This window comes from Delphinus delphis, chromosome 1 (assembly GCF_949987515.2).
Source record: "Delphinus delphis chromosome 1, mDelDel1.2, whole genome shotgun sequence".
Taxonomy (NCBI): domain Eukaryota; kingdom Metazoa; phylum Chordata; class Mammalia; order Artiodactyla; family Delphinidae; genus Delphinus; species Delphinus delphis.
The window spans coordinates 105,574,601-105,598,927 of record NC_082683.1 but is presented as its reverse complement, the minus strand read 5'-3'; the positions used below and the strand labels follow the sequence as shown (position 1 = coordinate 105,598,927).

The 24,327-nt window shown below is 43.0% G+C and overlaps 1 protein-coding gene across 28 annotated transcripts in view; it reads right to left on the bottom strand.

Moving 5' to 3' along the window:
- Positions 1 to 14,356: 14,356 nt before the first annotated feature.
- The window catches only part of PDE4DIP (phosphodiesterase 4D interacting protein), a 224,796-nt gene continuing 214,825 nt past the window's right edge, over positions 14,357 to 24,327 (bottom strand). For 8 of the 28 annotated variants that reach the window (XM_060028087.1, XM_060028183.1, XM_060028050.1 and 5 more), the window contains 7 exons: positions 22,160 to 22,399; positions 20,684 to 20,800; positions 19,896 to 20,122; positions 18,589 to 18,732; positions 17,266 to 17,492; positions 17,015 to 17,061; positions 14,357 to 15,385 (listed from right to left, as the gene is read on the bottom strand). In XM_060028087.1, the coding sequence (XP_059884070.1) occupies positions 15,240 to 15,385; positions 17,015 to 17,061; positions 17,266 to 17,492; positions 18,589 to 18,732; positions 19,896 to 20,122; positions 20,684 to 20,800; positions 22,160 to 22,399 (1,148 nt within the window). In that variant the 3' untranslated portion in view covers positions 14,357 to 15,239. Of the gene's footprint in view, positions 15,386 to 16,059; positions 16,112 to 17,014; positions 17,062 to 17,265; positions 17,493 to 18,588; positions 18,733 to 19,895; positions 20,123 to 20,683; positions 20,801 to 22,159; positions 22,400 to 24,327 lie in introns of all 28 variants that reach the window. The other 20 variants (XM_060028168.1, XM_060028176.1, XM_060028253.1 and 17 more) reach the window with 11 other exon arrangements.

Genomic DNA, 24,327 nt, shown 5'->3' with positions numbered 1-24,327 from the left:
AACCCTGGAATGAGTCCATATTGATTGTGATGTATGATCCTTTTCATGTGTTGTTGGATTCAGTTAGCTAATATTTTGTTGAGGATTTTTGCATCTATATTCTTTTTTTTTTTTTTTGCCGTGCTGCATGTCTTGTGGGATATTAGTTCCCCAACTAGGGATTGAACTCATGCCCTCAGCAATGAAAGCGTGGAGTTCTAACCACTGAACCAACAGGGAATTCTGAGTTATTTTATTTATTTATTTTTTTACATCTTTATTGGAGTATAATTGCTTTACAATGGTGTGTTAGTTTCTGCTTTATAACAAAGTGAATCAGTTATACATATACATATGTTCCCATATCTCTTCCCTCTTGCATCTCCCTCCCTCCCACCCTCCCTATCCCACCCCTCCAGGCGGTCACAAAGCACCGAGCTGATCTCCCTGTGCTATACGGCTGCTTCCCACTAGCTATCTACCTTACGTTTGCTAGTGTATATATGTCCATGCCTCTGTCTCGCTTTGTCGCAGCTTCCCCCTCCCACTCCCCATATCCTCAAGTCCATTCTCTAGTAGGTCTGTGTCTTTATTCCTGTCTTACCCCTAGGTTCTTCATGACATTTTTTTCTTAAATTCCATATATATGTGTTAGTATATGGCATTTGTCTTTTTCTTTCTGACTTACTTCACTCTGTATGACAGACACTAGGTCTATCCACCTCATTACAAATACCTAAATTTTGTTTCTTTTTATGGCTGAGTAATATTCCATTGTATATATGTGCCATATCTTCTTTATCCATTCATCTGATGATGGACACTTAGGTTGTTTCCATCTCCAGGCTATTGTAAATAGAGCTGCAATGAATATTTTAGTACATGACTCTTTCTGAATTATGGTTTTCTCAGGGTATATGCCCAGTAGTGGGATTGCTGGGTCATATGGTAGTTCTATTTGTAGTTTTTTAAGGAACCTCCATACTGTTCTCCATAGTGGCTGTACCAATTCACATTACCACCAGAAGTACAAGAGGGTTCCCTTTTCTCAACACCCCCTCCAGCATTTATTGTTTCTATATTTTTTGATGATGGCCATTCTGACTGGTGTGAGATGAATCTCATTGTAGTTTTGATTTGCATTTCTCTAATGATTAATGATGTTGAGCATTCTTTCATGTGTTTGTTGGCAATCTGTATATCTTCTTTGGAGAAATGTCTATTTAGGTCTTCTGCCTATTTTTGGATTTGGTTGTTTGCTTTTTTGATATTGAGTTGCATGAGCTGTTTGTAAATTTTGGAGATTAATCCTTTGTCAGTTGCTTCATTTACAAATATTTTCTCCCATTCTGAGGGTTGTCTTTTGTCTTGTTTATGGTTTCCTTTGCTGTGCATAAGCTTTGAAGTTTCATTAGGTCCCATTTGTTTATTTTTGTTTTTATTTCCATTTCTCTAGGAGGTGGGTCAGGAAGGATCTTGCTGTGATTTATGTCATAGAGTGTTCTGCCTATGTTTCCCTCTAAGAGTTTGATAGTTTCTGGCCTTACATTTAGGTCTTTAATACATTTTGAGCTTATTTTTGTATATGGTGTTAGGGAGTGATCTAATCTTATACTTTTACATGTACCTGTCCAGTTTTCCCAGCACCACTTATTGAAGAGGCTGTCCTTTCTCCACTGTACATTCCTGCCTCCTTTATCAAAGATAAGGTTACCATATGTGTGTGGGTTTATCTCTGGGCTTTCTATCCTGTTCCATTGATCTATATTTCTGTTTTTGTGCCAGTACCATACTGTCTTGATTACTGTAGTTTTGTAGTATAGTCTGAAGTCAGGGAGCCTGATTCCTCCAGCTCCGTTTTTCATTCTCAAGATTGCTTTGGCTATTCGGGGTCTTTTGTGTTTCCATACAAATTGTGAAATTTTTTGTTCTAGTTCTGTGAAAAATGCCAGTGGTAGTTTGATAGGGATTGCATTGAATCTGTAGATTGCTTTGGGTAGTAGAGTCATTTTCACAATGTTGATTCTTCCAATCCAAGAACATGATATATCTCTCCATCTATTTCTATCATCTTTAATTTCTTTCATCAGTGTCTTACAATTTTCTGCATACAGGTCTTTTGTCTCCTTAGGTAGGTTTATTCCTAGATAGTTTATTCTTTTTGTTGCAATGGTAAACAGGAGTGTTTTCTTGATTTCACTTTCAGATTTTTCTTCATTAGTGTATAGGATTGCCAGAGATTTCTGTGCATTAATTTTGTATCCTTCTACTTTACCAAATTCATTGATTAGCTCTAGTAGTTTTCTGGTAGCATCTTTAGGATTCTCTATGTATAGTATCATGTCATCTGCAAACAGTGACAGCTTTACTTCTTCTTTTCTGATTTGGATTCCTTTTATTTCCTTTTCTACTCTGATTGCTGTGGCTAAAACTTCCAAAACAATGTTAAATAAGAGTGGTGAGAGTGGGCAACCTTGTCTTTTTCCTCATCTTAGTGGAAATGCTTTCAGTTTTTCACCATTGAGGAGATCTTGGCTGTGGGTTTGTCATATATGGCCTTTATTATGTTGAGGAAAGTTCCCTCTATGCTTACTTTCTGCAGGGTTTTTATCATAAATGGGTGTTGAATTTTGTCAAAAGCTTTCTCTGCATCTATTGAGATGATCATATGGTTTTTCTCCTTCAATTTGTTAATATGGTGTATCACGTTGATTGATTTGCATATATTGAAGAATGCTTGCATTCCTGGAATAAACCCCACTTGATCATGGTGTATGATCCTTTTAATGTGCTGTTGGATTCTGTTTGCTAGTATTTTTTTGAGGATTTTTGCATCTATGTTCATCCGTGATATTGGCCTGTAGTTTTCTTTCTTTGTGACATCCTTGTCTGGTTTTGGTATCAAGGTTATGGTGGCCTCGTAGAATGAGTTTCGGAGTGTTCCTCGCTCTGCTATATTTTGGAAGAGTTTGAGAAGGATAGGTGTTAGCTCTTCTCTAAATGTTTGATAGAATTCGCCTGTGAAGCCATCTGGTCCAGAGCTATTGTTCGTTGGAAGATTTTTAATCACAGTTTCAATATCAGTGCTTGTGATTGGTCTGTTCATATTTTCTATTTCTTCCTGATTCAGTCTTGGCAGGTTGTGCATTACTAAGAATATGTCCATTTCTTCTAGGTTGTCCATTTTATTGACATAGAGTTACTTGTAGTAATCTCTCATGATCTTTTGTATTTCTGCAGTGTCAGTTGTTACTTCTTCTTTTTCATTTCTAATTCTATTGATTTGAGTCTTCTCCCTTTTTTTCTTGATGAGTCTGGCTAATGGTTTATCAATTTTGTTTGTCTTCTCAAAGAACCAGCTTTTAGTTTTATTGATCTTTGCTATTGTTTCTTTCATTTCTTTTTCATTTATTTGTGATCTGATTTTTATGATTTCTTTCCTTCTGCTAACTTTGGGGTTTATTTCTTCTTCTTTCTCTAATTGCTTTAGGCGCAAGGTTAGGTTGTTTATTCGAGATGTTTCCTGTTTCTTAAGGTAGGATTGTATTGCTAAAAACGTCCCTCTTAGAACTGCTTTTGCTGCATCCCATAGGTTTTGGGTCATCCTGTCTCCATTTTCATTTGTTTCTAGGTATTTTTAAATTTCCTCTTTGATTTCTTCAGTAATCACTTCGTTATTAAGTAGTGTATTATTTAGCCTCCATGTGTTTGTAATTTTTACAGATCTTTTCCTGTAATTGATATCTAGTCTCATAGCATTGCGGTCAGAAAAGATACTTGATACAATTTCAATTTTCTTAAATTTACCGAGGCTTGATTTGGGACTCAAGATATGATCTATCCTGGAGAATGTTCCATGAGCACTTGAGAAAAATGTGTATTCTAATGTTTCTGGGTGGAATGTCCTATAAATATCAATTAAGTCCATCTTGTTTAATGTATCATTTAAAGCTTGTGTTTCCTTATTTATTTTCATTTTGGATGATCTGTCCATTGGTGAAAGTGGGGTGTTAAAGTCCCCTACTATGAACGTGTTACTGTCGATTTTCCCTTTTATGGCTGTTAGTATTTGCCTTATGTATTGAGGTGCTCCTATGTTGGGTGCATAAATATTTACAATTGTTATATCTTCTTCTTGGATTGATCCCTTGATCATTATGTAGTGTCCTTCTTTGTCTCTTGTAATAGTCTTTATTTTAGTCTATTTTGTCTGATATGAGAATTCCTACTCCAGCTTTCTTATGGTTTCCATTTGCATGGAATATCTTTTTCCATCCCCTTACTTTCAGTCTGTATGAGTCTCTAGGTCTGAAGTGGGTCTCTTGTAGACAGCATATATATGGGTCTTGTTTTTGTATCCATTCAGCCAATCTGTGTCTTTTGGTGGGAGCATTTAGTCCATTTACATTTAAGGTAATTATCGATATGTATGTTCCTATTCCCATTTTCTTAATTGTTTTGGGTTTGTTATTGTAGTTCTTTTCCTTCTCTAGTGTTTCTTGCCTAGAAAAGTTCGTTTAGCATTTGTTGTAAAGGTGCTTTGGTGGTGCTGAACTCTCTCAGCTTTTGCTTGTCTGTAAAGGTTATAATTTCTCCATCAAATCTGAATGAGATTCTTGCTGGGTAGAGTAATCTTGGTTCCAGGTTTTTCTCCTTCATCACTTTAAATAAGTCGTGGCAGTCCCTTCTGGCTTGCAGAGTTTGTGCTGAAAGATCAGCGGTTAACCTTATAGGGATTCCCTTGTGTGTTATTTGTTGTTTTTCCCTTGCTGCTTTTACTATGTTTTCTTTGTATTTAATTTTTGACAGTTTGATTAATATGTGTCTTGGCATATTTCTCCTTGTATTTATCCTGTATGGGACTCTCTGTGCCTCCTGGACTTGATTAACTATTTCCTTTCCCATATTAGGGAAGTTTTCAACTATAATCTCTTCAAATATTTTCTCAGTCCCTTTCTTTTTCTCTTCTTCTTCTGGGACCGGTATAATTCGAATGTTGGTGCATTTAATGTTGTTCCAGAGTTCTCTGAGACTGTCCTCAGTTGTTTTCATTCTTTTTTCTTTATTCTGCTCTGCAGTAGTTATTTCCACTATTTTATCTTCCAGGTCACTTATCCATTCTTCTGCCTCAGTTATTCTGCTATTGATCCCATCTAGAGTATTTTTTTTTTTTTTACGGTACACGGGCCTCTCACTGTCGTGGCCTCTCCCGTTGCAGAGCAGAGGCTCCGGATGCACAGGCTCAGTGGTCATGGCTCACGGGCCCAGCCACTCCGCGGCATGTGGGATCTTCCCAGACCGGGGCATGAACCCGTGTCCCCTGCCTCGGCAGGCGGGCTCTCAACCACTGCGCCACCAGGGAAGCCCTAGAGTATTTTTAATTTCATTTATTGTGTTGTTCATCGTTGCTTGATTCATCTTTAGTTCTTCTAGGTCCTTGTTAAATGTTTCTTGCATTTTGTCTATTCTATTTCCAAGATTTTGGATCATCTTTACTATCATTATTCTGCATTCTTTTTCAGGTAGACTGCCTATTTCCTCTTCATTTGTTAAGTCTGATGGGTTTTTATCTTGCTCCTTCAACTGCTCTGTGTTTTTCTGTCTTCTCATTTTGCTTATCTTACTGCGTTTAGGGTCTCCTTTTTGCAGGCTGCAGGTTCGTAGTTCCCGTTGTTTTTGGTGTCTGTCCCCAGTGGCTAAGGTTGGTTCAGTGGGCTGTGTAGGCTTCCTGGTGGAGGGGACTAGTGCCTGTGTTCTGGTGGATGAGGCTGGATCTTGTCTTTCTGGTGGGCAGGTCCACGTCTGTTGCTGTGTTTTGGGGTGTCTGTGGACTTATTATGATTTTAGGCAGCCTCCCTGTTAATGGATGGGGCTGTGTTCCTGTCTTGCTAGTTGTTTGGCATAGGGTGTCCAGCACTTAGCTTGCTAGTCCTTGAGTGAAGTTGGCTGCTGTTATTGAGATGTAGATCTCTGGGAGATTTTCGCCATTTGATATTATGTGGAGCTGGGAGGTGTTTTGTGGACCAGTGTCCTGAAGTTGGCTCTCCCACCTCAGAGGCACAGCACTGACTCCTGGCTGCAGCACAAAGAGCCTTTCATTCACACAGCTCAGAATAAAAGGGAGAAAATGTAGAAAGAAAGAATTAGTAGAAGTAGAAAGAAAGAAAGAAAGGAAGAAAGAAAGAAAGAAAGGAGGGAGGGAGGAAGGAGGGAAGGAAGGAAAGAAAGAAAGAAGATAAAAGTAAAATAAAATAAGATAAAATAAAATAAAGTTTTAAAAATAATTATTAAGAAAAAAAAGTTGAAAAAAAATGGACGTATAGAACCCTAGGAAAAATGGTGGAAGCAAAGCTATACAGACAAAATCTCACGGAGAAGCATACACATACACACTCACAAAAAGAGGAAAAGGGGAAAAAATCATAAATCTTGCTCTCAACGTCCACCTCCTCAATTTGGGATGATTCGTTGTCTATTCATGTATTCCACAGATGCAGGGTACATCAAGTTGATTGTGGAGCTTTAATCCGCTGCTCCTGAGGCTGCTGGGAGAGATTTCCCTTTCTATTCTTTGTTCTCACAGCTCCCAGGGGCTCAGCTTTGGATTTGGCCCCGCCTGTTCGTGTAGGTCACGGGAGGGCATCTGTTGTTTGCTCAGACAGGACGGGGTTAAAGGAGCTACTGATTCGGGGGCTCTGGCTCACTCAGGCCAGGGGTAGGGAGACGCACGGAGTGCGGGGTGAGCCTGTGGCGGCAGAGGCCGGCGTGTCGTTGCACCAGCCTGAGTCGCACCGAGCATTCTCCTGGGGAAGTTGTCCCTGGATCCCGGGACGCTGGCAGTGGCGGGCTGCACAGGCTCCCTGGAAGGGGACTGTGGATAGTGACCTGTGCTCACACACAGGCTTCTTGGTGACGGCAGCAGCAGCCTTAGCGTCTCATGCCCGTCTCTGGAGTCCGTGGTTTTAGCCACGGCTTGCGCCCGTCTCTGGAGCTCCTTTAAGCAGCGCTCTTAATCCCCTCTCCTCGCGCACCAGGAAACAAAGAGGGAAGGAAAAGTCTCTTGCCTCTTTGGCAGGTCCAGACTATTCCCCGGACTCTCTCCCGGCTAGCCGTGGTGCACTAACCCCCTGCAGGCTGTGTTCACGCCACCAACCCCAGTCCTCTCCCTGCGCCCCGACCGAAGACGGACCCTCAGCTCCCAGCCCCGCCCACCCCGGCGGGTGAGCAGACAAGCCTCTCGGGCTGGTGAGTGCCGGTTGGCACCAATCCTCTGTGCCAGAATCTCTCCGCTTTGCCCTCTGCACCCCTGGTGCTGTGCTCTCCTCCGCAGCTCCAAAGCTTCCCCATCCACCACCTGCAGTCTCCGCCCGTGAAGGGGCTTCTTAGTGTGTGGAAACCTTTCCTCCTTCACAGCTCCCTCCCACTTGTGCAGGTCCCGTCCCTATCCTTTTGTCTCTGTTTATTCTTGTTTCTTTTGCCCTACGCAGGTACGTGGGGAGTTTCTTGCCTTTTGGGCAGTCTGAGGTCTTCTGCCACCGCTCAGTAGGTGTTCTGTAGGAGTTGTTCCACGTGTAGATGTACTTCTGATGTATCTGTGGGGAGGAAGGTGATCTCCGCGTCTTACTCTTCCGCCATCTTAACCAAATATCTGAGTAATTCAATTTTTGTAGTGTCTTTATCTGGTTTTTGTATCAGGGTGATAGTGCCTTCGTAGAATGAATTTGGGAGTGTTCCCTCATCTTCAATCTTTTGGTGTAATTTCACAAGGATATTATAAGTTTTTCTTTGTATGTTTGGAAGAATTCTCAGTAAAACTGTTCAGTCCTGGACTTCTGTTTGCAGGGATTTTTTTAAAATTACAGATTCCATTTCACTTCTAGTGATTTGTCTCTTCAAATTATGTTTGTTCTTGACTCAGTTTTGGCATGCCGTGCACTTCTATAATCTTGTCCATTTCTTCTAGGTTGTCCAATTTTTTAGCATACAACTGTTCATAGTATTCTCTTATGATTTTTTGTTTTTATGTGTTATCAGTTATTATTTCTCATCTTTCTTTTCTTATTTTTTATTTGAGTCCTTTCTCTTTTCTTCTTGGTAAGCCTGGCTAGAGATTTGTTGATTTTGTTTACCTTTTCAAAGAACCAGCTCTTGGTTTTATTCATTTTGTTTTTAATCTCTATTTCCTCTCTGACCTTTATTATTTCCTTCCTTCTGCTGACTTTGGGTTTTATTTGTTCTTCTTGTTCTAATTCTTTTAGGAGTTTAGGTTAGGTTGTTTGAGATTTTTTTATGTTTCTTGAGTGAGGCCTGTATCATTATGAATTTCCCTCTTAGAACTGCTTTTGCTGCATCCCATAGATTGTTGAAAGGTTTTGTTTTCATTTTCATTTGTTTCAAGATATTTTTTGATTTCTTCTTTTGATTTCATCTTTCACCCATTGGTTTTTAGTAGTGTGTTGTTTAGTCTCCATGTGTTTATCCTTTTCCCATTTTTCTTTCTGTGATTGATTTCTAGTTTCATAACCTTGTCAGAAAAGTTGCTTGAAATAATTTCTCTTAAATTTGTCGAGGCTTGTTTTGTGACCTAGTATGTGATGTATCCCAGAGAACATTCCTCACACAATTGAAAAGAATGTGTATTCTGGGGTTTTTGGATGTAGTGTCCTGTAGGTATCAGTTAACTCCAACTGGTCTATTGTGTCATTTAGGACCTCTGTTGCCTGATTGATTTTGTCTGGAAGATCTGTTCATTGATGTCAGTGGAGTGTTAAAAGTTTCTACTGTTATTGTATTCCTGTCAATTTCTCCCTTTATGTCTGTTAGTATTTGTTTTATGTATTTAGGTGCTCCTATATTGGGTGCATATATGTTAATAAGTGAAATATCTTCTAGTATTGATCCCATTATCATCATATAGTACCCTTCTTTGTCATTTTTTATGGACTTTGTTTTAAAGTTTATTGTGTCTCATATGAGTTTTGCTACCCCCACTTTCTTGTTGTTTCTATTTGCATGGAAATATCTTTTTCCATTCCCTTACTTTTAGTCTACATGTCTTTCACCCTCAAGTGTCTTTCATAGGCAGAATATTGTAGTTCTTTTTTTTTTAAATCCAATCTGCCACTCTGTCTTTTCATTGGAGCTTTTAGTCCATTGACAAAGTTATTATTAATAGGTATGTTCTCATTGCCATTTTAATCCATGTTTTTCAGTTGTTTTCATAGTTCTTTGTTCATTTCTTCTTTTGATTTTTCCTTTGTGGTTTGATTATTTTCTTTTATAGTATGCTTGAGTTCCTTTCTTACTAATTTTTGTGAATCTATTGTATATTTTTTATTTGTGGTTACCCTGGTTTTCAAGTATGTTGACCCATAACTATATCTACTTGCTTTAAACTGGAAATCATACTAGTTCAAATACATTCTAAAAGATCTACATTTTTATAATCCCCTCCCGACATTTTATGACTTTGTCCTATTTTACATCTTTGTGCTTATCTTCTTACTGTGATTTGTATTTATAATTTAAAAAAATTTAAATCTCTACTGGCTTATTTAAGTGATCTTCAGTCCTTTTATATATACCTTTCCTATTGTGATTTTCCTTTTCTATAGATTCTTGCTTCTTTTCTATTTAGAGAAGACCCTTCAGTATTCCTTTTGGAGTACGTTCAATATTGCTGAATTCTTTTAGTTTTTACTTGCCTGAGAAACTCTTTATCTCTCCGTCTATACTAAATGATAATTTTGCTGGCTATAGTATCCTAGGTTGAAGGTTTTTCCCTTTCTGGACTTTGAATATATTATGCCACTCCTTCTGGCCTGCAAAGTTTCTATAGAGAAATCATCTGACAGCCTTATGGGGTTTCCCTTGTAATTGACTCTTTGTTTTTCTCTTGCTGCATTTAGAATCCTCTCTTTAACTTTTGCCATTTTAAGTATGATATGTCTTGATGTGAATCTGTTTGGGTTCATCTTGTTTGGGATCCTCAGTACTTTCTGTATCTGGATTTCTGTTTCCTTCTTAGGTTTGGAAAATTTTAAGCCACAGTTTCTTCAAATACATTTTCAATCCCCTTTTCTCTTTCTTCTCCTTCTGGAATCCCTATTATGTGAAGGTTGGCACGTTTCCTATTGTCCCATAGATCTTGTATGTTGCCTTCACTTCTTTTTTTTCATTTGCCTTTCTGTCTCCTCTTCTGATTGGTTGATTTCCATTATTCTATCTTCCAGATCACTTATTCATTCTTCTATGTCATTTAGTCTGCTATTCACTGCTTCTAGATTGGATTTTTATCCTGGCAATTGAATTGTCTATTTTTGATTGGTTTATCTTTATAGTTTCTAGGTCCTTTTTACAGTGACCTGCATTTCTGTCGATAATTTTTTAAAATTCAGTTAGCATTTTTATTGCCTCCTTTTTTATTGAAGTATAGTTGATTTACAATGTTGTGTTAATTACTGCTGTACAGCAGAGTGATTGTTATACATAGATATACATTCTTTCTTATATATTCTTTTCCATTATGGTTTATAATAGGATATTGAATATAGTTCTCTGGGCTATACAGTAGGACTTTGTTGTTTATCCATTCTACATGTAAAAGCTTACATCTCTAACCTCAACCTTCCACTCCATACCTCCACCAACCCCCTCCCCCTTGGCAACCACCAGTTTGTTCTCTATGTCCATGAGTCTGTTCCATAGATAGGTTCATCTGTGTCATATTTTAGATTCCACATATAAGTGGTATCATATGGTATTTGTCTTTTTCTTCCTGACTTACTTCACTTAGTATGATCATCTCTAGTTGCATCCATGTTGCTGGAAATGATATTATTTTGTTCTTTTTTATGGCTGAGTAGTATTCCATTGTGTGTGTGTGTGTGTGTGTGTGTGTGTGTGTGTGTGTGTGTACATCACATCTTCTTTATCCATTCATCTGTCGATGGACATTTAGGTTGTTTCCATATCTTGGCTATTGAGAATAGTGCTGCTATGAACATAGGGGTGCCTGTATCTTTTTGAGTTGTAATTTTGTCCAGATATATGCCCAGGAGTGGAGTTGCTGGATCATATGGTAATCCTATTTTTAGTTTTCTAAGGAACCTCCATACTGTTCTCCATAGTGGCTGCACCAACTTACATTTCCACCAACAGTGTAAGAGGGTTCCCTTTTCTCCACACCCTCTCCAGCATTTGTTATTGGTAGACTTTTTAATGATGGCCAGCCATTCTGATTGGTGTGAGGTGGCACCACATTGTAGTTTTGATTTGTATTTCTCTAATAAGCAGCAATGTTGAGTATTTTTTCATGTGCTTATTGGCCATCTGTATGTCTTCTTAGGAGAAATGTCTACTAAGGTCTTATGCCCATTTTTTGATTGGGTTATTTGTTTTTTCATTATTGAATTATAGGAGCTGTTTGTATATTTTGGAAATTAAGCCCATGTCGGTTGCATTGTTTGCAAATATTTTCTCCCATTCTGTAAGTTGTCCTTTCATTTTGTATATGGTTTCCTTTGCTGTGCAAAAACTTGTAAGTTTGATTAGGTCCCATTTGTTTATTTTTGTTTTTAGTTCTATTGGGAGACTGACCTAAGAAAACATTGGTACGATTTATGTCAGAGAATGTTTTGCCTATGTTCTATTCTAGGAGTGTTATGGTGTTATGTCTTATGTTTAAATTTTTAAGGCATTTTGAGTTTATTTTTGTGTATGGTAAGAGGGTGTGTTCTAACTTCATTGATTTACATGCAGCTGTCCAACTTTTCCAGCACCACTTGCTGAAGAGACTGTCTTTTTCCCATTGTATATTCCTGCTTCCTTTGTCAAAGATTAATTGACCATGGGTGTATGGGTTTATTTCTGGGCTCTCTATTTTGTTCCATTGATCCATGTGTCTGTTTTTGTGCCAATACCATGCAGTTTTGATTACTGTCAGTTTGTAGTATTGTCTGAAGTCTGGGAGGGTTATGCTTCCAGCTTTGTTCTTTTTCCTCAGAGTTGCTTTGGCAATTCTGGGTCTTTTGTGGTTCCATCTAAATATTAGGATTATTTGTCCTAATTATGTGAAAAATGTCATGGGTAATTTGATAGGGATCGCATTAAATCTGTAGATTGCTTGGGTAATATGGCCATTTCAACAATATTAATTCTTCCAATCAGAGAGCATGGGATATCTTTCCATTTCTTTGAATCATCTTCAATTTACTTTATTAATGTTTTATAGTTCTCAGAGTAGAAGTCTTTCACCTCCTTGGTGAGGTTTATTCCTAAGTAGTTTGTTTTTTGGGTTGTGATTTTAAAAGGTATAGTTGTTTATGTATTCCCTTTCTGATATTTCATTGTTGGTATAAAGAAATGCAACCAATTTCTGTATGTTAATCTTGTATCCTGCTAACTTGCTGAATATGTTTATCAGTTCTAGTAGTTTTTGTGTGGCGTCTTTAGGGTTTTCTATATATAGTATCATATCATCTGCATATAATGACAATTTTACATCTTCCCTTCCAATTGAATACCTTTTATTTCTTTTTCTTGTCTGGTTGCTGTGGCTAGGGCTTCTAATACTATGTTGAATAGAAGAGGTTAGTGGGCATCCTTGTCTTGTTCCAGATTTTAGTGGGAAGGCTTTCAGCTTTTCACCATTGACTATTATATTGGCTGTGGGTTTGTCATAAATAACTTTTCTTATCTTGAGTTTATTACCTCCTTTTTGAATTCCAGGTCTAGTAGACTGGTGAGGTCTGTTTCATTATTTGTTCTTTCAGGAGAATTCTCTTGTTCTTTTAATTGGGAGTAGGTCCTCTTCCTTTTCATTTTACTTAAATTTCTCTGTCTCTATGATTTTAGGAGAAACAGTTATCTACTGTGATCTTGAATGGCTGTGTTTATTTGGGAGTGTCCCTGTGTAGCTTCCATGAGTCTAATATTTTTGGTGTGAAGGCTAGTTTCAGGATGAATGCCAGCCATGCTTTTTCTCAGTGTGTGCTGGCCATTATCCCCTTGGCAGCAGGGTGTGGATGGTGGTGTAGTATCTAGAGCCTGTGCTGGATGTGAGGTGGGGGTCCCTCTCTGCTCCATGTCATGGCCCTGTCAGGGGCAGGGTGTGCTCCCCAGTTGGAGTAGAAGCCTTGAGGGTTGGGTTTGATCAGCCTCTGTTGTCCTTGAGTACATGCCCTGCCCCAAAGGAAGTGAGTGTTGACGAAAGTGAGGCCTGTGTGGTTACAGAGGACCTATGTTCCACCTGTGTAGGCATCTACAGGTCCACTCCGAGGCAGCCCAAGATTGTGTCCCCATTGTGTTTATCCCAGATCTAGTGTAAGAGTGTGGCATGGCGTGGGCTGGGCCTCGAGGTTGGGGGGTTGTGGCTGCAGGGACTGAGGTGGCTATGCTGCCACCTGAGATCTGGGCTGCCTCTGTGGCAGACCTCACCCAGGGCCTCTCTGCCCCAGCTCTAGTGCTGAGCTGGAAGACAAACCACTGTGTACTCCTGCGCATGTTCACAATGGCTGTCGCAGCCCCAACTGGACCACACCCCAGGCCCTCTGGGCTGTTTCTGCCTAGCTAGATCATATCCTCTCCCATGGCCTGTCTGCTCAAGATTCATTGCTTGGCCCTTGCACACTCCTGTTGTGCCACCGTGGACACACACTAATGTTTGCTGCATTTACACCTGTTGCCCTGAGCCCTTGCTGACTATGGCATCTGAGGCTACTCCTAGATCACACCCCAGATATCCTGGTCTGTCTCTGCACGACTAGATCTAGTCTCTGGCAAGATTTTGTGCCAGCTTGTGGTGTGGAGTGAGTGGGGTCAGGGCATTTGCCCCTTTGGACTGGGAAATACAGCAAGGGGGCTGCTCCCAGTGCAACACTCTCTACCCTGATTGTCAGCAAGCCAGCATGCACTGCTGGTGAGTAGAGTCTAGTCTTCTCCAACCCTTCTGTCTCAACAGATTTCCCAAGAGGCAAGGGGGCCTGGCCACTCCATGCAGGACCCCAGGACTGGGATGCCCATATTGTGACTCGACCTGCTCACTCCCCAGGGCAAGGGTCTACCCTTGTGGACCTTCTCCTTGCAGATCCCACCAAGGAGCCCAGGAGCTGACCCAGGTCTTCTTCTTTTTCCCCTTCCTACCCAATTAATTACACGTAGATCTTTCCTGCAGCTTTGGTTTCTAGTTCTGCCCCTTTTCAAGGAGGAGTGCTCCATATGTAGATGTATTTTTGATATGTCTGTTGGGGAGAGGAGCTCCATATCCACCTACTCCACCATTTTGATTCTGCTTCAGACAGTTAGCTTTTTAATGACGGTCTGTCTTTCCTGTTTTTACACACTCACCCTGAGGACTGGTATAGAAATTAGAAACTAAGCAGGTGAAGAAAACTTTATTTCTTTATACATATTTTGCTTTAATAGCCACCAAAAAGACTGTTTCATTTCCTCCCACTGACCCTATCCACCAGTTATCTTAGCCTTCAACATATCGCTATAGCAACATATATAAATATATATCATACATTTATACACACATACACACATTCTAAAGCACTGTGAAGACACAGACTAGGCTTTAGCAACTGGGGGTTCCTCACATGTCACTTAAAAATGATCACTGATTTGCTTTACACAAGACTTTCAATGGGCTTGGTGTGGCCATTAGTCCCTAGTTCCCAGAGAGAAGTTGGGATGACAAAATGGGACAGCATATTTAGAGTAAGGTCAGTACACTTTTTGGAGATCATAATAGAACAGAAATAGGAGGTCTAGGCTAAGCATGAGATGGCATCTGGGAATCACTGCTCTCACCACGTGGATTCAAATAACTCAGGTGCTGCAGTGTAGACCAATCCCCAGCCTGACTGTGACCCAGCTCGCTGGCCCAGGTTAGGTCTGCCAACACTGTCCTGCAGGGCACCGCAGCTCAGTCCTGTGCTTTTAGATCTGCTGTGGAGCTCCAGTGTGGGGCTCCATTGCTAGGAAGCAGGTCCTATTTCCCCTGAGTTGACCCTCAGAGGATGAGGTGAGAAATGTGCTGTTGCTGGTTCCCATCCCCCTGTGGCATTCAAAAGCAGTGTCACAAGGTCTTCTACAAACTATGCCTGTTTTGCTTAGTGCTGGGTCCAGTGGACCTTGGCTGGTTATTCCTCAACTGCAGGAGACGCCCTCTGCCTTTCGCCCTGCCCCATCAGGCCACATCTCTGACTCCTTTCAGACCTTCCAGCAGGTGTGGAGGAGTGGGGCCCAGATCCTCCTCAGCAGACAGGGAGCTGCAAAGCAGGGGGGCAGGCCCACCCTTCCTGCAGTTTTAAGGACCTCTGGTGGCTTCGCTTCTTGCTCGGCTCCTGGAAGGCAAGGGTCACAGGACTGGAGTGCACGGCAGAGCCCTTAGGGATTTCACCTGCAGACGAAAATAACACAAAGTAGGAGTCCATTATCAGGCACTGCTGGTGGCTAACTGAGGCTGGAGAGAGATCTGAGTGGTAACAAGCCAGGAGCACGGTGAGAACCTGTCACGAGGATGAGCTGAGGGGACGTGCTGAGGTCTGGAGGAGCAACTGGGGCCACCAGGTTAGAGGAAAAGCTTCCCACCACCTCCTGTGGTCATATCTCTGCTCAAAGCCACTGCACACCAGGTGGCCGGACCCTACCACTCCCTCTTCAGGGGCCAGTTCACTCTCCAATTCACTTTGGAGCAAAAGGATGGCTTTTGCAATCTCCCAGGAAAGGAAATGCTTAGTATGAAACAGGCATATATAGAAGCAGCCTGTTGTAGGAAGGAGAGGACATTTTGCAGGGACATCCTCCTATTAAAGTTTATGTTCTGTTTACTTGATGAGGAGGGGGAGGGGCCAGGTCAGCAGGGACCTCAGAGATCATCTAACGCTAGTGCCCCCTCCTACAGATGAGGGTCAGCAGGCTCACAGAGACTGGGCCCAGCCAAAGCCACACAGCCACTTAGCGACAAGCCTGGGATTAGATCCCAGGCTTGGGGCCTTTCCAGTGGCCTAGGGGAAGTGGGAAGGATACTTCCAAACTGGGAAAGCCAGGAGGTATGAGAGGCTGTTGGGTTACCTTTGCTGAGGCAGGAATAAGGTTTTACAGAGGCAATCTTGTAAGTGTTCTTCTAAAAAGGCTCAGGAAAGAGAGGAATCATCAGAGAAAAACAGAAGAAATTAGCAAAACAGACAAACAACACAGAGTTAAATTATGGCCCAACCCATTTTCATACTGTGGGGTCAACATTCTCTTAGGTTACAATTTAGGAACATTCCTAGGAATGTGCTTAATTGCTTATGGCAAAGCTTTAAAGTCCAAGGTAAAAGGTTTAGTTTTTGATTTTTAGGCCATTTCTAAGACCTCAAGTTTTTCATCAAAGCGGTTGCTAGAGAATGTGTTAGTGTTTTAAATAAAAGTAGAGAAGGTCTGCCATAGAGATAATATCTTGCCCTTTATGTTTCAGTTTTTACTTATTACCAAATGCTCTTTCAGATCAATAAGACCCAAGGATTTTCTTTTGTGTTGTTGCTTAAAGAAAAAGAGATATCAAAATCAAATTGCTGTTTTCAGCCCAATAGTGTGCAGTGAAATCAACTTATTAGGTTGCATCTTTCCATTATTTTTCCATATAATGGTATAGGAAACCCCCGAACACCTGACTGGCCTCAGGATCCCTTTACTGAAAGCTGCTTCAGAGGCAGACCCCATATGTCCTCTGACCTCGAGAATCAACTGAACTGCATTTCTCCCCACTCCTGACCTGGCATAAAGGAGACAGAATTGGAATAAGGAGGGAAGATGATGACAAAGTAAGGGTCAACCGAGAGGTCAAGGGAGGTTGCTGATTAGGGTGGAGGGCTGATGAGGATGGAATCTAGAGGGATGCCCATGAGGACCCGAGCTCCCACAGATGGGCCAGACATCTGCTCCTGGAAGGTCAGAGCAGGTCAAGGATCCCCTGCACACTCTGATGACAGTGATAAGTTTGGGGCGGGCTCTATGGCTCCGACTGGTGCAGTAGTTTCCTTACCTCCAAATTCGTCCTTGCCTTCTTCAAAACATCGTGTGTCCTGGTCACTGAAACGAGAAAGCAGCCCCCAAGGCAGAAATTACCAGTGGGCCCACGCTTGTGTTGGATTTGTGTTCTAAAGCTTGTCTTTCTGGACACTCAGCTCGGGGTCTCCTGCTGCCCCCCCACCCCGTGTCCCCTCCTCTGCCTCCACGATTACTGATGGCACAGGAGGTTTAGAGACGTCACATCAGTCTCCCCCATCCCCTAACCTCTCTGGTCTCTGTCCATTCACAGCACAGGTGGCGGACCTGGAAGGACCCCCATTTCCTGTCCCATTCCCTGGCTGGGGGCACCCACACTGGCTGAAGATAAACTGTTCCATGCTCTCCTTCTGCTGGTTGGCGGTCTTCAGATGCTCAGCTGTGCTCTGAAGGAGACTCTCCTGTTTGGATAGTTTGGTTCTCAGTTCCAGAAGCTCCCTTTTCATGGACTCTCCCTGGGAAGAAAAACAGGCTCTGTCAATGGTCAGAAGGCCTAAAGCACCCTGTGTTCGGTGGCTCTTTACAGCTCCAGATAGGATTCTACAATCTTCTCAAGTAGTTTTGGAGCAGATTTCCCTCATTAAAGCCTTCAATCCCTCCAGCAGGTGGTGGTGGCTCAGGATGTGCCATGAGGTGGGAACACTGAGGACCTGGAAGCCCGGTGCAGATTAGCAGAGGCTACACTCCTGTTGCTGCAGAGAACCTGACTCCAGGCCACACTGAAGCTCCCAGCTGTGAACAAGAGCTCAGATTTCATGCTGACATAGTTATATCACTTGGGCATCACAAGTAAGACTTGGTCGTTGGGAATATTACGCCTGGATATCACGCCTGGGGAGACGGGGCTGGCCTGAGACAGTAAGTTTGTAAATATATCTGCCAACCACAAGATGGCAAAATGCTCCCTCCTTGGAATTAACATAATTGGGGCCGCTAAAGCGTCAGTGATCTTAGTCTGGAGTTGGAACCCCTGGGTGGGATCCTGAAACCCGCCTATCCAAGGTCACCAACCAGAAAGCAGTCTGAGATCTGAGAGCACCATGGGGAGGCTGACTCTCCCCAGGCCTGACCCTGTGACGCAGATGTAAGTGATTTTCTGGAATTCCAGGGGGTGACTACAAGAGGCTGGGTGACTCCTGGTGACATTCTGTGATCCTGCCTATGTGGACCTGGAGGTGGGGGTGGGCTAGGAAGGGAAAGGAGATGTTGATGTTTTAACATGGTCCTGAACTTCAGCGCAGCCAAACTTCAGAAAGTTAAAGAAACGGAACATTTAGGGGTTACCAGGGCTCTCGTGTCTCTGCCTCCTCCATGTCCTTTCCTTCTGCTCTCTGATTACTTATCCTGGGGGGTCAGGGCTGGGGGGAGAGGGGCTGGAGTCAGAGCTGCACTGAAAGCAGCCACCGCGGAGGAGAGGTCTCCCTCCAGGGACGCCCCCTCAGGTCCCCTTGGTCCCAGCTGCCCATTTGGCTCCTGACCTTCAGGATCTGCTGACCAAGGAGGCAGAAGGATATTTGGGGGCAGAACCAGTAGGGGATGCTGGCTTCTTACCGCTTTGCTGTCCAGCGCAGGGCCGTGGGAACTTGGCAAGGCTGCTCTCCAGAACATGGTGAGGAGGGAGGCCGCCTCCTCCAGTCGGTGGTTTAGGGCGTTGGCGCTGCTCCTGAGCTCGTGGATGCCTTCACTGCCCATCACCTGGGAAAAGGGGGAGGTAGCCATGGGCATCCCCGGGGCTGAGAGATCACTTTTTTTTTTTTTTGCTGAGCATTGGCCTCAGCTTCCTTTGTGGGTGAGGCGTAGACACAGGCCTGCTTAAACCTGTGAAATCCTTTTCTAACCTGGAAGCCAAGGTTCTCTGACCTCAGCAGGGACCTCTCGATTTGCAAGAATGCATTTGATTCCAGCTTTCCCCACATTCTTTAGCTTCTAGTCCTGCTTCATGCTCCAGAGTCTAAGGTCCCTATTTTTGCACTGGCCCCCCTTGTCCTTCCGTAAATCACACCTTATGCTTCAAATGGACTGCACCACTTGTAGCTCGAAGGACTGAGGTGCCGCTCCCTTTACCTGGCATGTTCTCCCCCGAGAACTTACATATCCCCTGTTGGCACGCCCCCATGAACCTGTTACTTTCCTTGCCTGGGATAACAGCTGATTCTGGGTTCATGCCCTCACACCCAGAGCCCTTGTAACCTTGTGCCTGGAGCCCCTGGTTATATTTATTTACTCAGGTGTGGGCATCCCTCTCTATCGTGGGGGCCCCTGAGGGCAGGGCTGTCCCTGCATGCCTGTGCATCTCCAGTGTCTCAGACAGCACAGCAGCTAGTACCTGGATCTCTCCCTGGGGAAGGGCTCTGAGAAGCCTTGCTGCTTGCTCTCCCGCCTTGCTCAGTGTGAGCAGAGAAATTCCATGGCTGCCACCCTCCTCACCCCTTCCACATATTTGGCCCATATGGACGCAGATTCTCATTTTCCAGCCAATTGATTCAGTGATTTTATTCTGCCCACAGATGGTCATATGCCAGCATGACTTTAGCAGATACTAAGCTACCAAAGGGTACTCAGTACAGCATTGTGTGTATGTTGACGCTTAATGTGCTCTACTGATGAGGACGGCAATGCTGCACATGCTTTTCTGTGGTTCTGAGGGGAAATAGCAAGTCAGCTACATCTGGAACAGAGCAGAGCTTGTAGTGAAATTAGCAGATGAAGATAAAAGGCCTAGCTGGATATCAATGGAAGATGTATCCTCAGCTGATGGGAGATGAGCAGGAAAAAAAAAAATAGAGGGAGAAGAAGCTAAAATCAGAAGAAGAAAGGGCCTAAGGAAAAGGTGCACCTAAAAGCTAAAACGTGATTACCTCTGTGCCTGGAGCTTCAAGGCCAGGGAAGTTGCAGGTTGATCTCATGAGCGACGCTATCTTCTTGACCAGCAGTCTGCCCTCCCCAATCTGCTGTCTTAGGGCACTGTAGTCATCAATGTGGCCAATGACATGGCGGCCATGCTTATTGGCAAAGGAGCCATCAGTAGCATCACCCTCCAGCTTGGGAGGGTTCTTCATTACTGGAGAAGCATCCAAACCCAGCTCTGAAGAATAAAACCACAATAACACAGAATCCACTGTTATACATAATCATCCTCAGTTCAATCCAAAATGGACATCAAATAGTGAAAGAGGCCAGAAACAAGAATGGCAGTCTTGGAAAGTACAAGTGTGAAGTCCATAGATATTCTGGGTTCTATATTTTTATAATCTTTCTTACATCATCTCATAATGATAAAATTGCCAGGAGGCAAATTTTATCCTTATTGACAAATGAAATATTCAGGACAAATTTAAAAAAATTTTAAATTTGGGGGTTGAGAAGACACAGACAAGGAAATTAAGCTGGATACAGAGAGCACTTTCAAGAAGGGAGAGATTATAGTGCAATGAAGAAATACCAGAGCAATAGGAAAACCACACACAGGAGGAAGAATAATGACAAAAAAGGCAGCCACAGGAGGTGGAATGAGTAGGGCTAAAGGCCATGGGACATGCAGAGAAAAATCTCTAAATTCAGATAATGTGCATATAGAGAACCAAAGGTTACTTGCTTTAGTCATTTTCCATCATTAGACCCTGAGTCCTGTAGTTGCCCTATTTACCATTTGTCCTATTGAAGGTTGTGGTCTCTGAGCCATGAGCAGCGGGAGAAGAGCTGGGGAAGACCAGAATTGGAGAACTCATGCCCACATCCCGAACTGGAGGGGAGGCAACTGAGTCTAGGGAGTAAAGATAACCACAACTTTAGGAACCCTGGAATATACCGCTCCTGAAACACATGCACAGCCTATCTTCACTACTGGAGATCTAAGGCAACATGACTCTCCTCTTACATAATCATCACCCATGTACCACAGTCAAAACCAGTGGAAAACAAACCACTTAATTTGGAGCAAGATGTTCCTGTAATTGAACGCTGTTCCATGAGAAAGCAACTTCTAGTTTGAAAAATTATTAGATATATTTTTCTAACCCCTGATTTGAATATAATATTGTATGCAGTGTGTCTAATACAATGCTTTCTAACTAAATAGAAATATGTATAAATATATGTAGTATATATGTTAAAAATATTTGATCAAAGAACGAATGGATTTATGGGCGATTAAACTCAGCACTCTAATCACCATTCTGATGAGTCAGTGCTGGAAAATATGTAGTAGTATAAGAAAGAGACATACTAGAAAGCATGTAGTAGTATAAGAAGAGTAGGAGACATAAGCCTTGGTGAGTTTGAGATGCCCTATTGGAGACCAGGCAGCAATCCTCCAGGGGAGGTATTGGAAAATATCACGAAGAGACAGAAATGACCCTGCTCAGGCAAATGTGGCTTAGAACCTGCTTTCCACCTCAGGCCTCTGTGCTGTATGATGATGAGGAGGAGTGACTGAGCCAGTTCAGATGAGTCCTGGCTGGTGCTGTGGGGAGGCTCTGAGAGGGGAAAGCATGAGAGGAAAGAGAAGCAACACCGAGACAGAGCATAGTGAGGTGGGAGGAACACAGAGAGCAGATCAAAACTTCTACTTCGAATCTTCGATTGGCCTCTTAACTCCTGTAAACCTTAGCATGTCAGTTAATTGTCCCAGTGCCTACGTTTTCTCATGTAAAATACAGAGATAGTAAAATCTACCCTAGCTCTGATGACATTATTTGAAAATTTGTTTGAAAACGTGGTAGATTTTAAAGCCCTCCGCAAATATAAAGAATAGGCATTAATACATACAGCTGTTAACTGCTGAGCACTTATTGCATCAGGCACTGGTAAATTATTTCACTTAATGCTCCATATAACTATGCACAGTGTATATTATTATTATCCTCATGTTAAAGATGAGGAAACTAAGGCTTAAGTACCTGAGGAGTTTAAACACAAGGCAAACAACACGTAAGTGTCAAACTCAGAATCTGGAGCCAGATCTGACCCTAAATCCCATGCTCTCAAGGCACTGTATTGAAGCACCTTCGATTGCACCCTGACCTTAAGGAGCGTGGAAGAGGCGAGATTGTCCCTTCCACCGTAGACATCTTGGGGACCTCCCCACTGGCTGAGGGCTTCCTGATTCCCTTTTCCTTCCTACCTTGGAAGAGCAGCTGCTTGTTTCCAGGGTCAGTGTTGGTGGGGAATTTCTGGTTAACAGAGGAGGGGCTGAGGCTGGTTTTGCTGGCACCACCATCCAACTGCTGCTCGAGCTGTAGTCGCAGACAGTTGTTCCCCTGAATGCTGTGCTCCAGCTGCCCTCTCAAAGCTCGGATCTCTGCCACCAGGTGGCTCAAGTCACTGCTCAAAGGGACTTGGTGACAGGCGTCCCAGGTGTAAGCTGGAAGTAGAGAAAGGACGGAGGGTCTGGTGGCACCGAACCAAGTATTTCCAAGCATTTGTCAGAACACTCCTCTGACATTCCTTTCTGCCAAGGACCCCACTGTAATTTCAGGGTCCCAGGAACACACCTGCGATGGATATGTCACTTTTCCTATGCAGGGCCTGGTGCACACTGAGATGGCATACACTCCAGCATGGAGTTTCCTTGGAGGCTCAAATGACCCTCCTCCATCTAGAGGGCATTTGATTGGCAGATAAGTCAAGCCTATTATTTCACCTTATTAACATCAGTCCTGCAGGCTAGACAGCAGGGTCTTCCAGGGCAGAAGATCAATACTGAACTAGAGAAGGGGAGGGGCTGAGGGAGAAGGAGATGTGATGACCTCCACATTCGGGAATCAAAGGGAGAGGAGGAGGAAGGCATCAGGGCTTTGGGCAGCATGTAAGAATGGGAGTGGGGTACCACAGACCAGGGATCATAACTAACTGGACATCTCAATTTCTTCTAGTTTTTTTTTAACCTCCACTCACCACTCATAGCCTGTTTCTATGTACTGGGGGAAGAAGAGATCTAAGAAATATTCTACAAGACCACAATTGCTCATCTAAAAATGTTGAAGCCAAATGTAGTTAAAAAGATAGAACTTGTTTTGGTTTTTAGCAAGGCTATAGGATGCATATACCATATAATACATGCACCCAGTTGCATCAGGGCCACAGGCCTTAACCAAACACATTACTATTTCTGCAATGAGCTATATGAATATTCTCACTAAATGGGATAAATGAAGAGGAGTGCACGACAAGATGGCAGAGTAGAAGGACCTGAGCTCACCTCCTCTCATGAAAACACCAAAATCACAACTAACTGCTGAACAACCATCAACAAAAAACACTGGAACCTACCAAAAAGATATTCTGCATCCAAAGACAAAGAAGAAGCCACAACGAGATGGTAGGAGGGGTGCTTTCATGATATAATCAAATCTCATACCCACTTCTACAGACTGGAAAATAATTATATTGCAGAGGTCCTCCCACAGGAGTGAGAGTTCTGAGCCCCATGTCAGGCTCCCCAGCCTGGGGTACTGTAAAAGGGAGGATGAGCTACCAGAGCATTTGGTTTTGAAGGCCAGTGGGGCTTGAGTGTAGGATCTCCACAGGACTGTGAGAAACAGAGAATCCAGTCTTAGAGAGTGCAAAATGGTTTCATGAGCACTGGGACCCAGGGCAAAGCAATGACTGCATAGAAGCCTGGGCCAGACCTACCTGCAGTTCTTGGAGGGTCTCCTGAGGAGGCAGGAGTCAGCTGTGGCTCACAGTGGGGACAAGAACACTGGTGGTGGAGGCCCCAGGGAATATTCAACAGCATGAGCTCTCCTAGAGGTCGCCATTTTGGCACTGAGACCTGGCCCCGCCCAACAGCCTGCAGGCTCCAGTGCTGGGATGCCTCAGGCCAAACAACCAACAGGGTGGGAACACAGCACCACCCATCAGCAGACAGGCTGCATAAAGTCGTCCAGAGTCCACTGCTGCCTCTAAACATACCACATGACTTGGCCCTGCCCACCAGACAGACAAGACCCAACTCCACTCACAAGTGGGCAGGCACCAGTCACTCCCACCAGGAAGCCTGCACAAGCCCCTGGACCAACCTCATCCACAAGGGGGCAGACATCAGAAGCAAGAAGAACTACAATCCTGCAGCCTGTGGAAAGGAGACGACAAACACAGAAAGTTAGACAAAATGAGAAAGCAGAGAAATATGTTCCACATGAAGGAACAAGATAAAGCCCCAGAGGAACAACTAAGTGAAGTGGAGACAGGCAATCTACCTGAAAAAGAATTCAGAGTAATGAAGTAAAGATGATTCAAAATCACAGGAAAAGAATGCAGGCACAGATTGAGAAGATAGAAATATTTAAC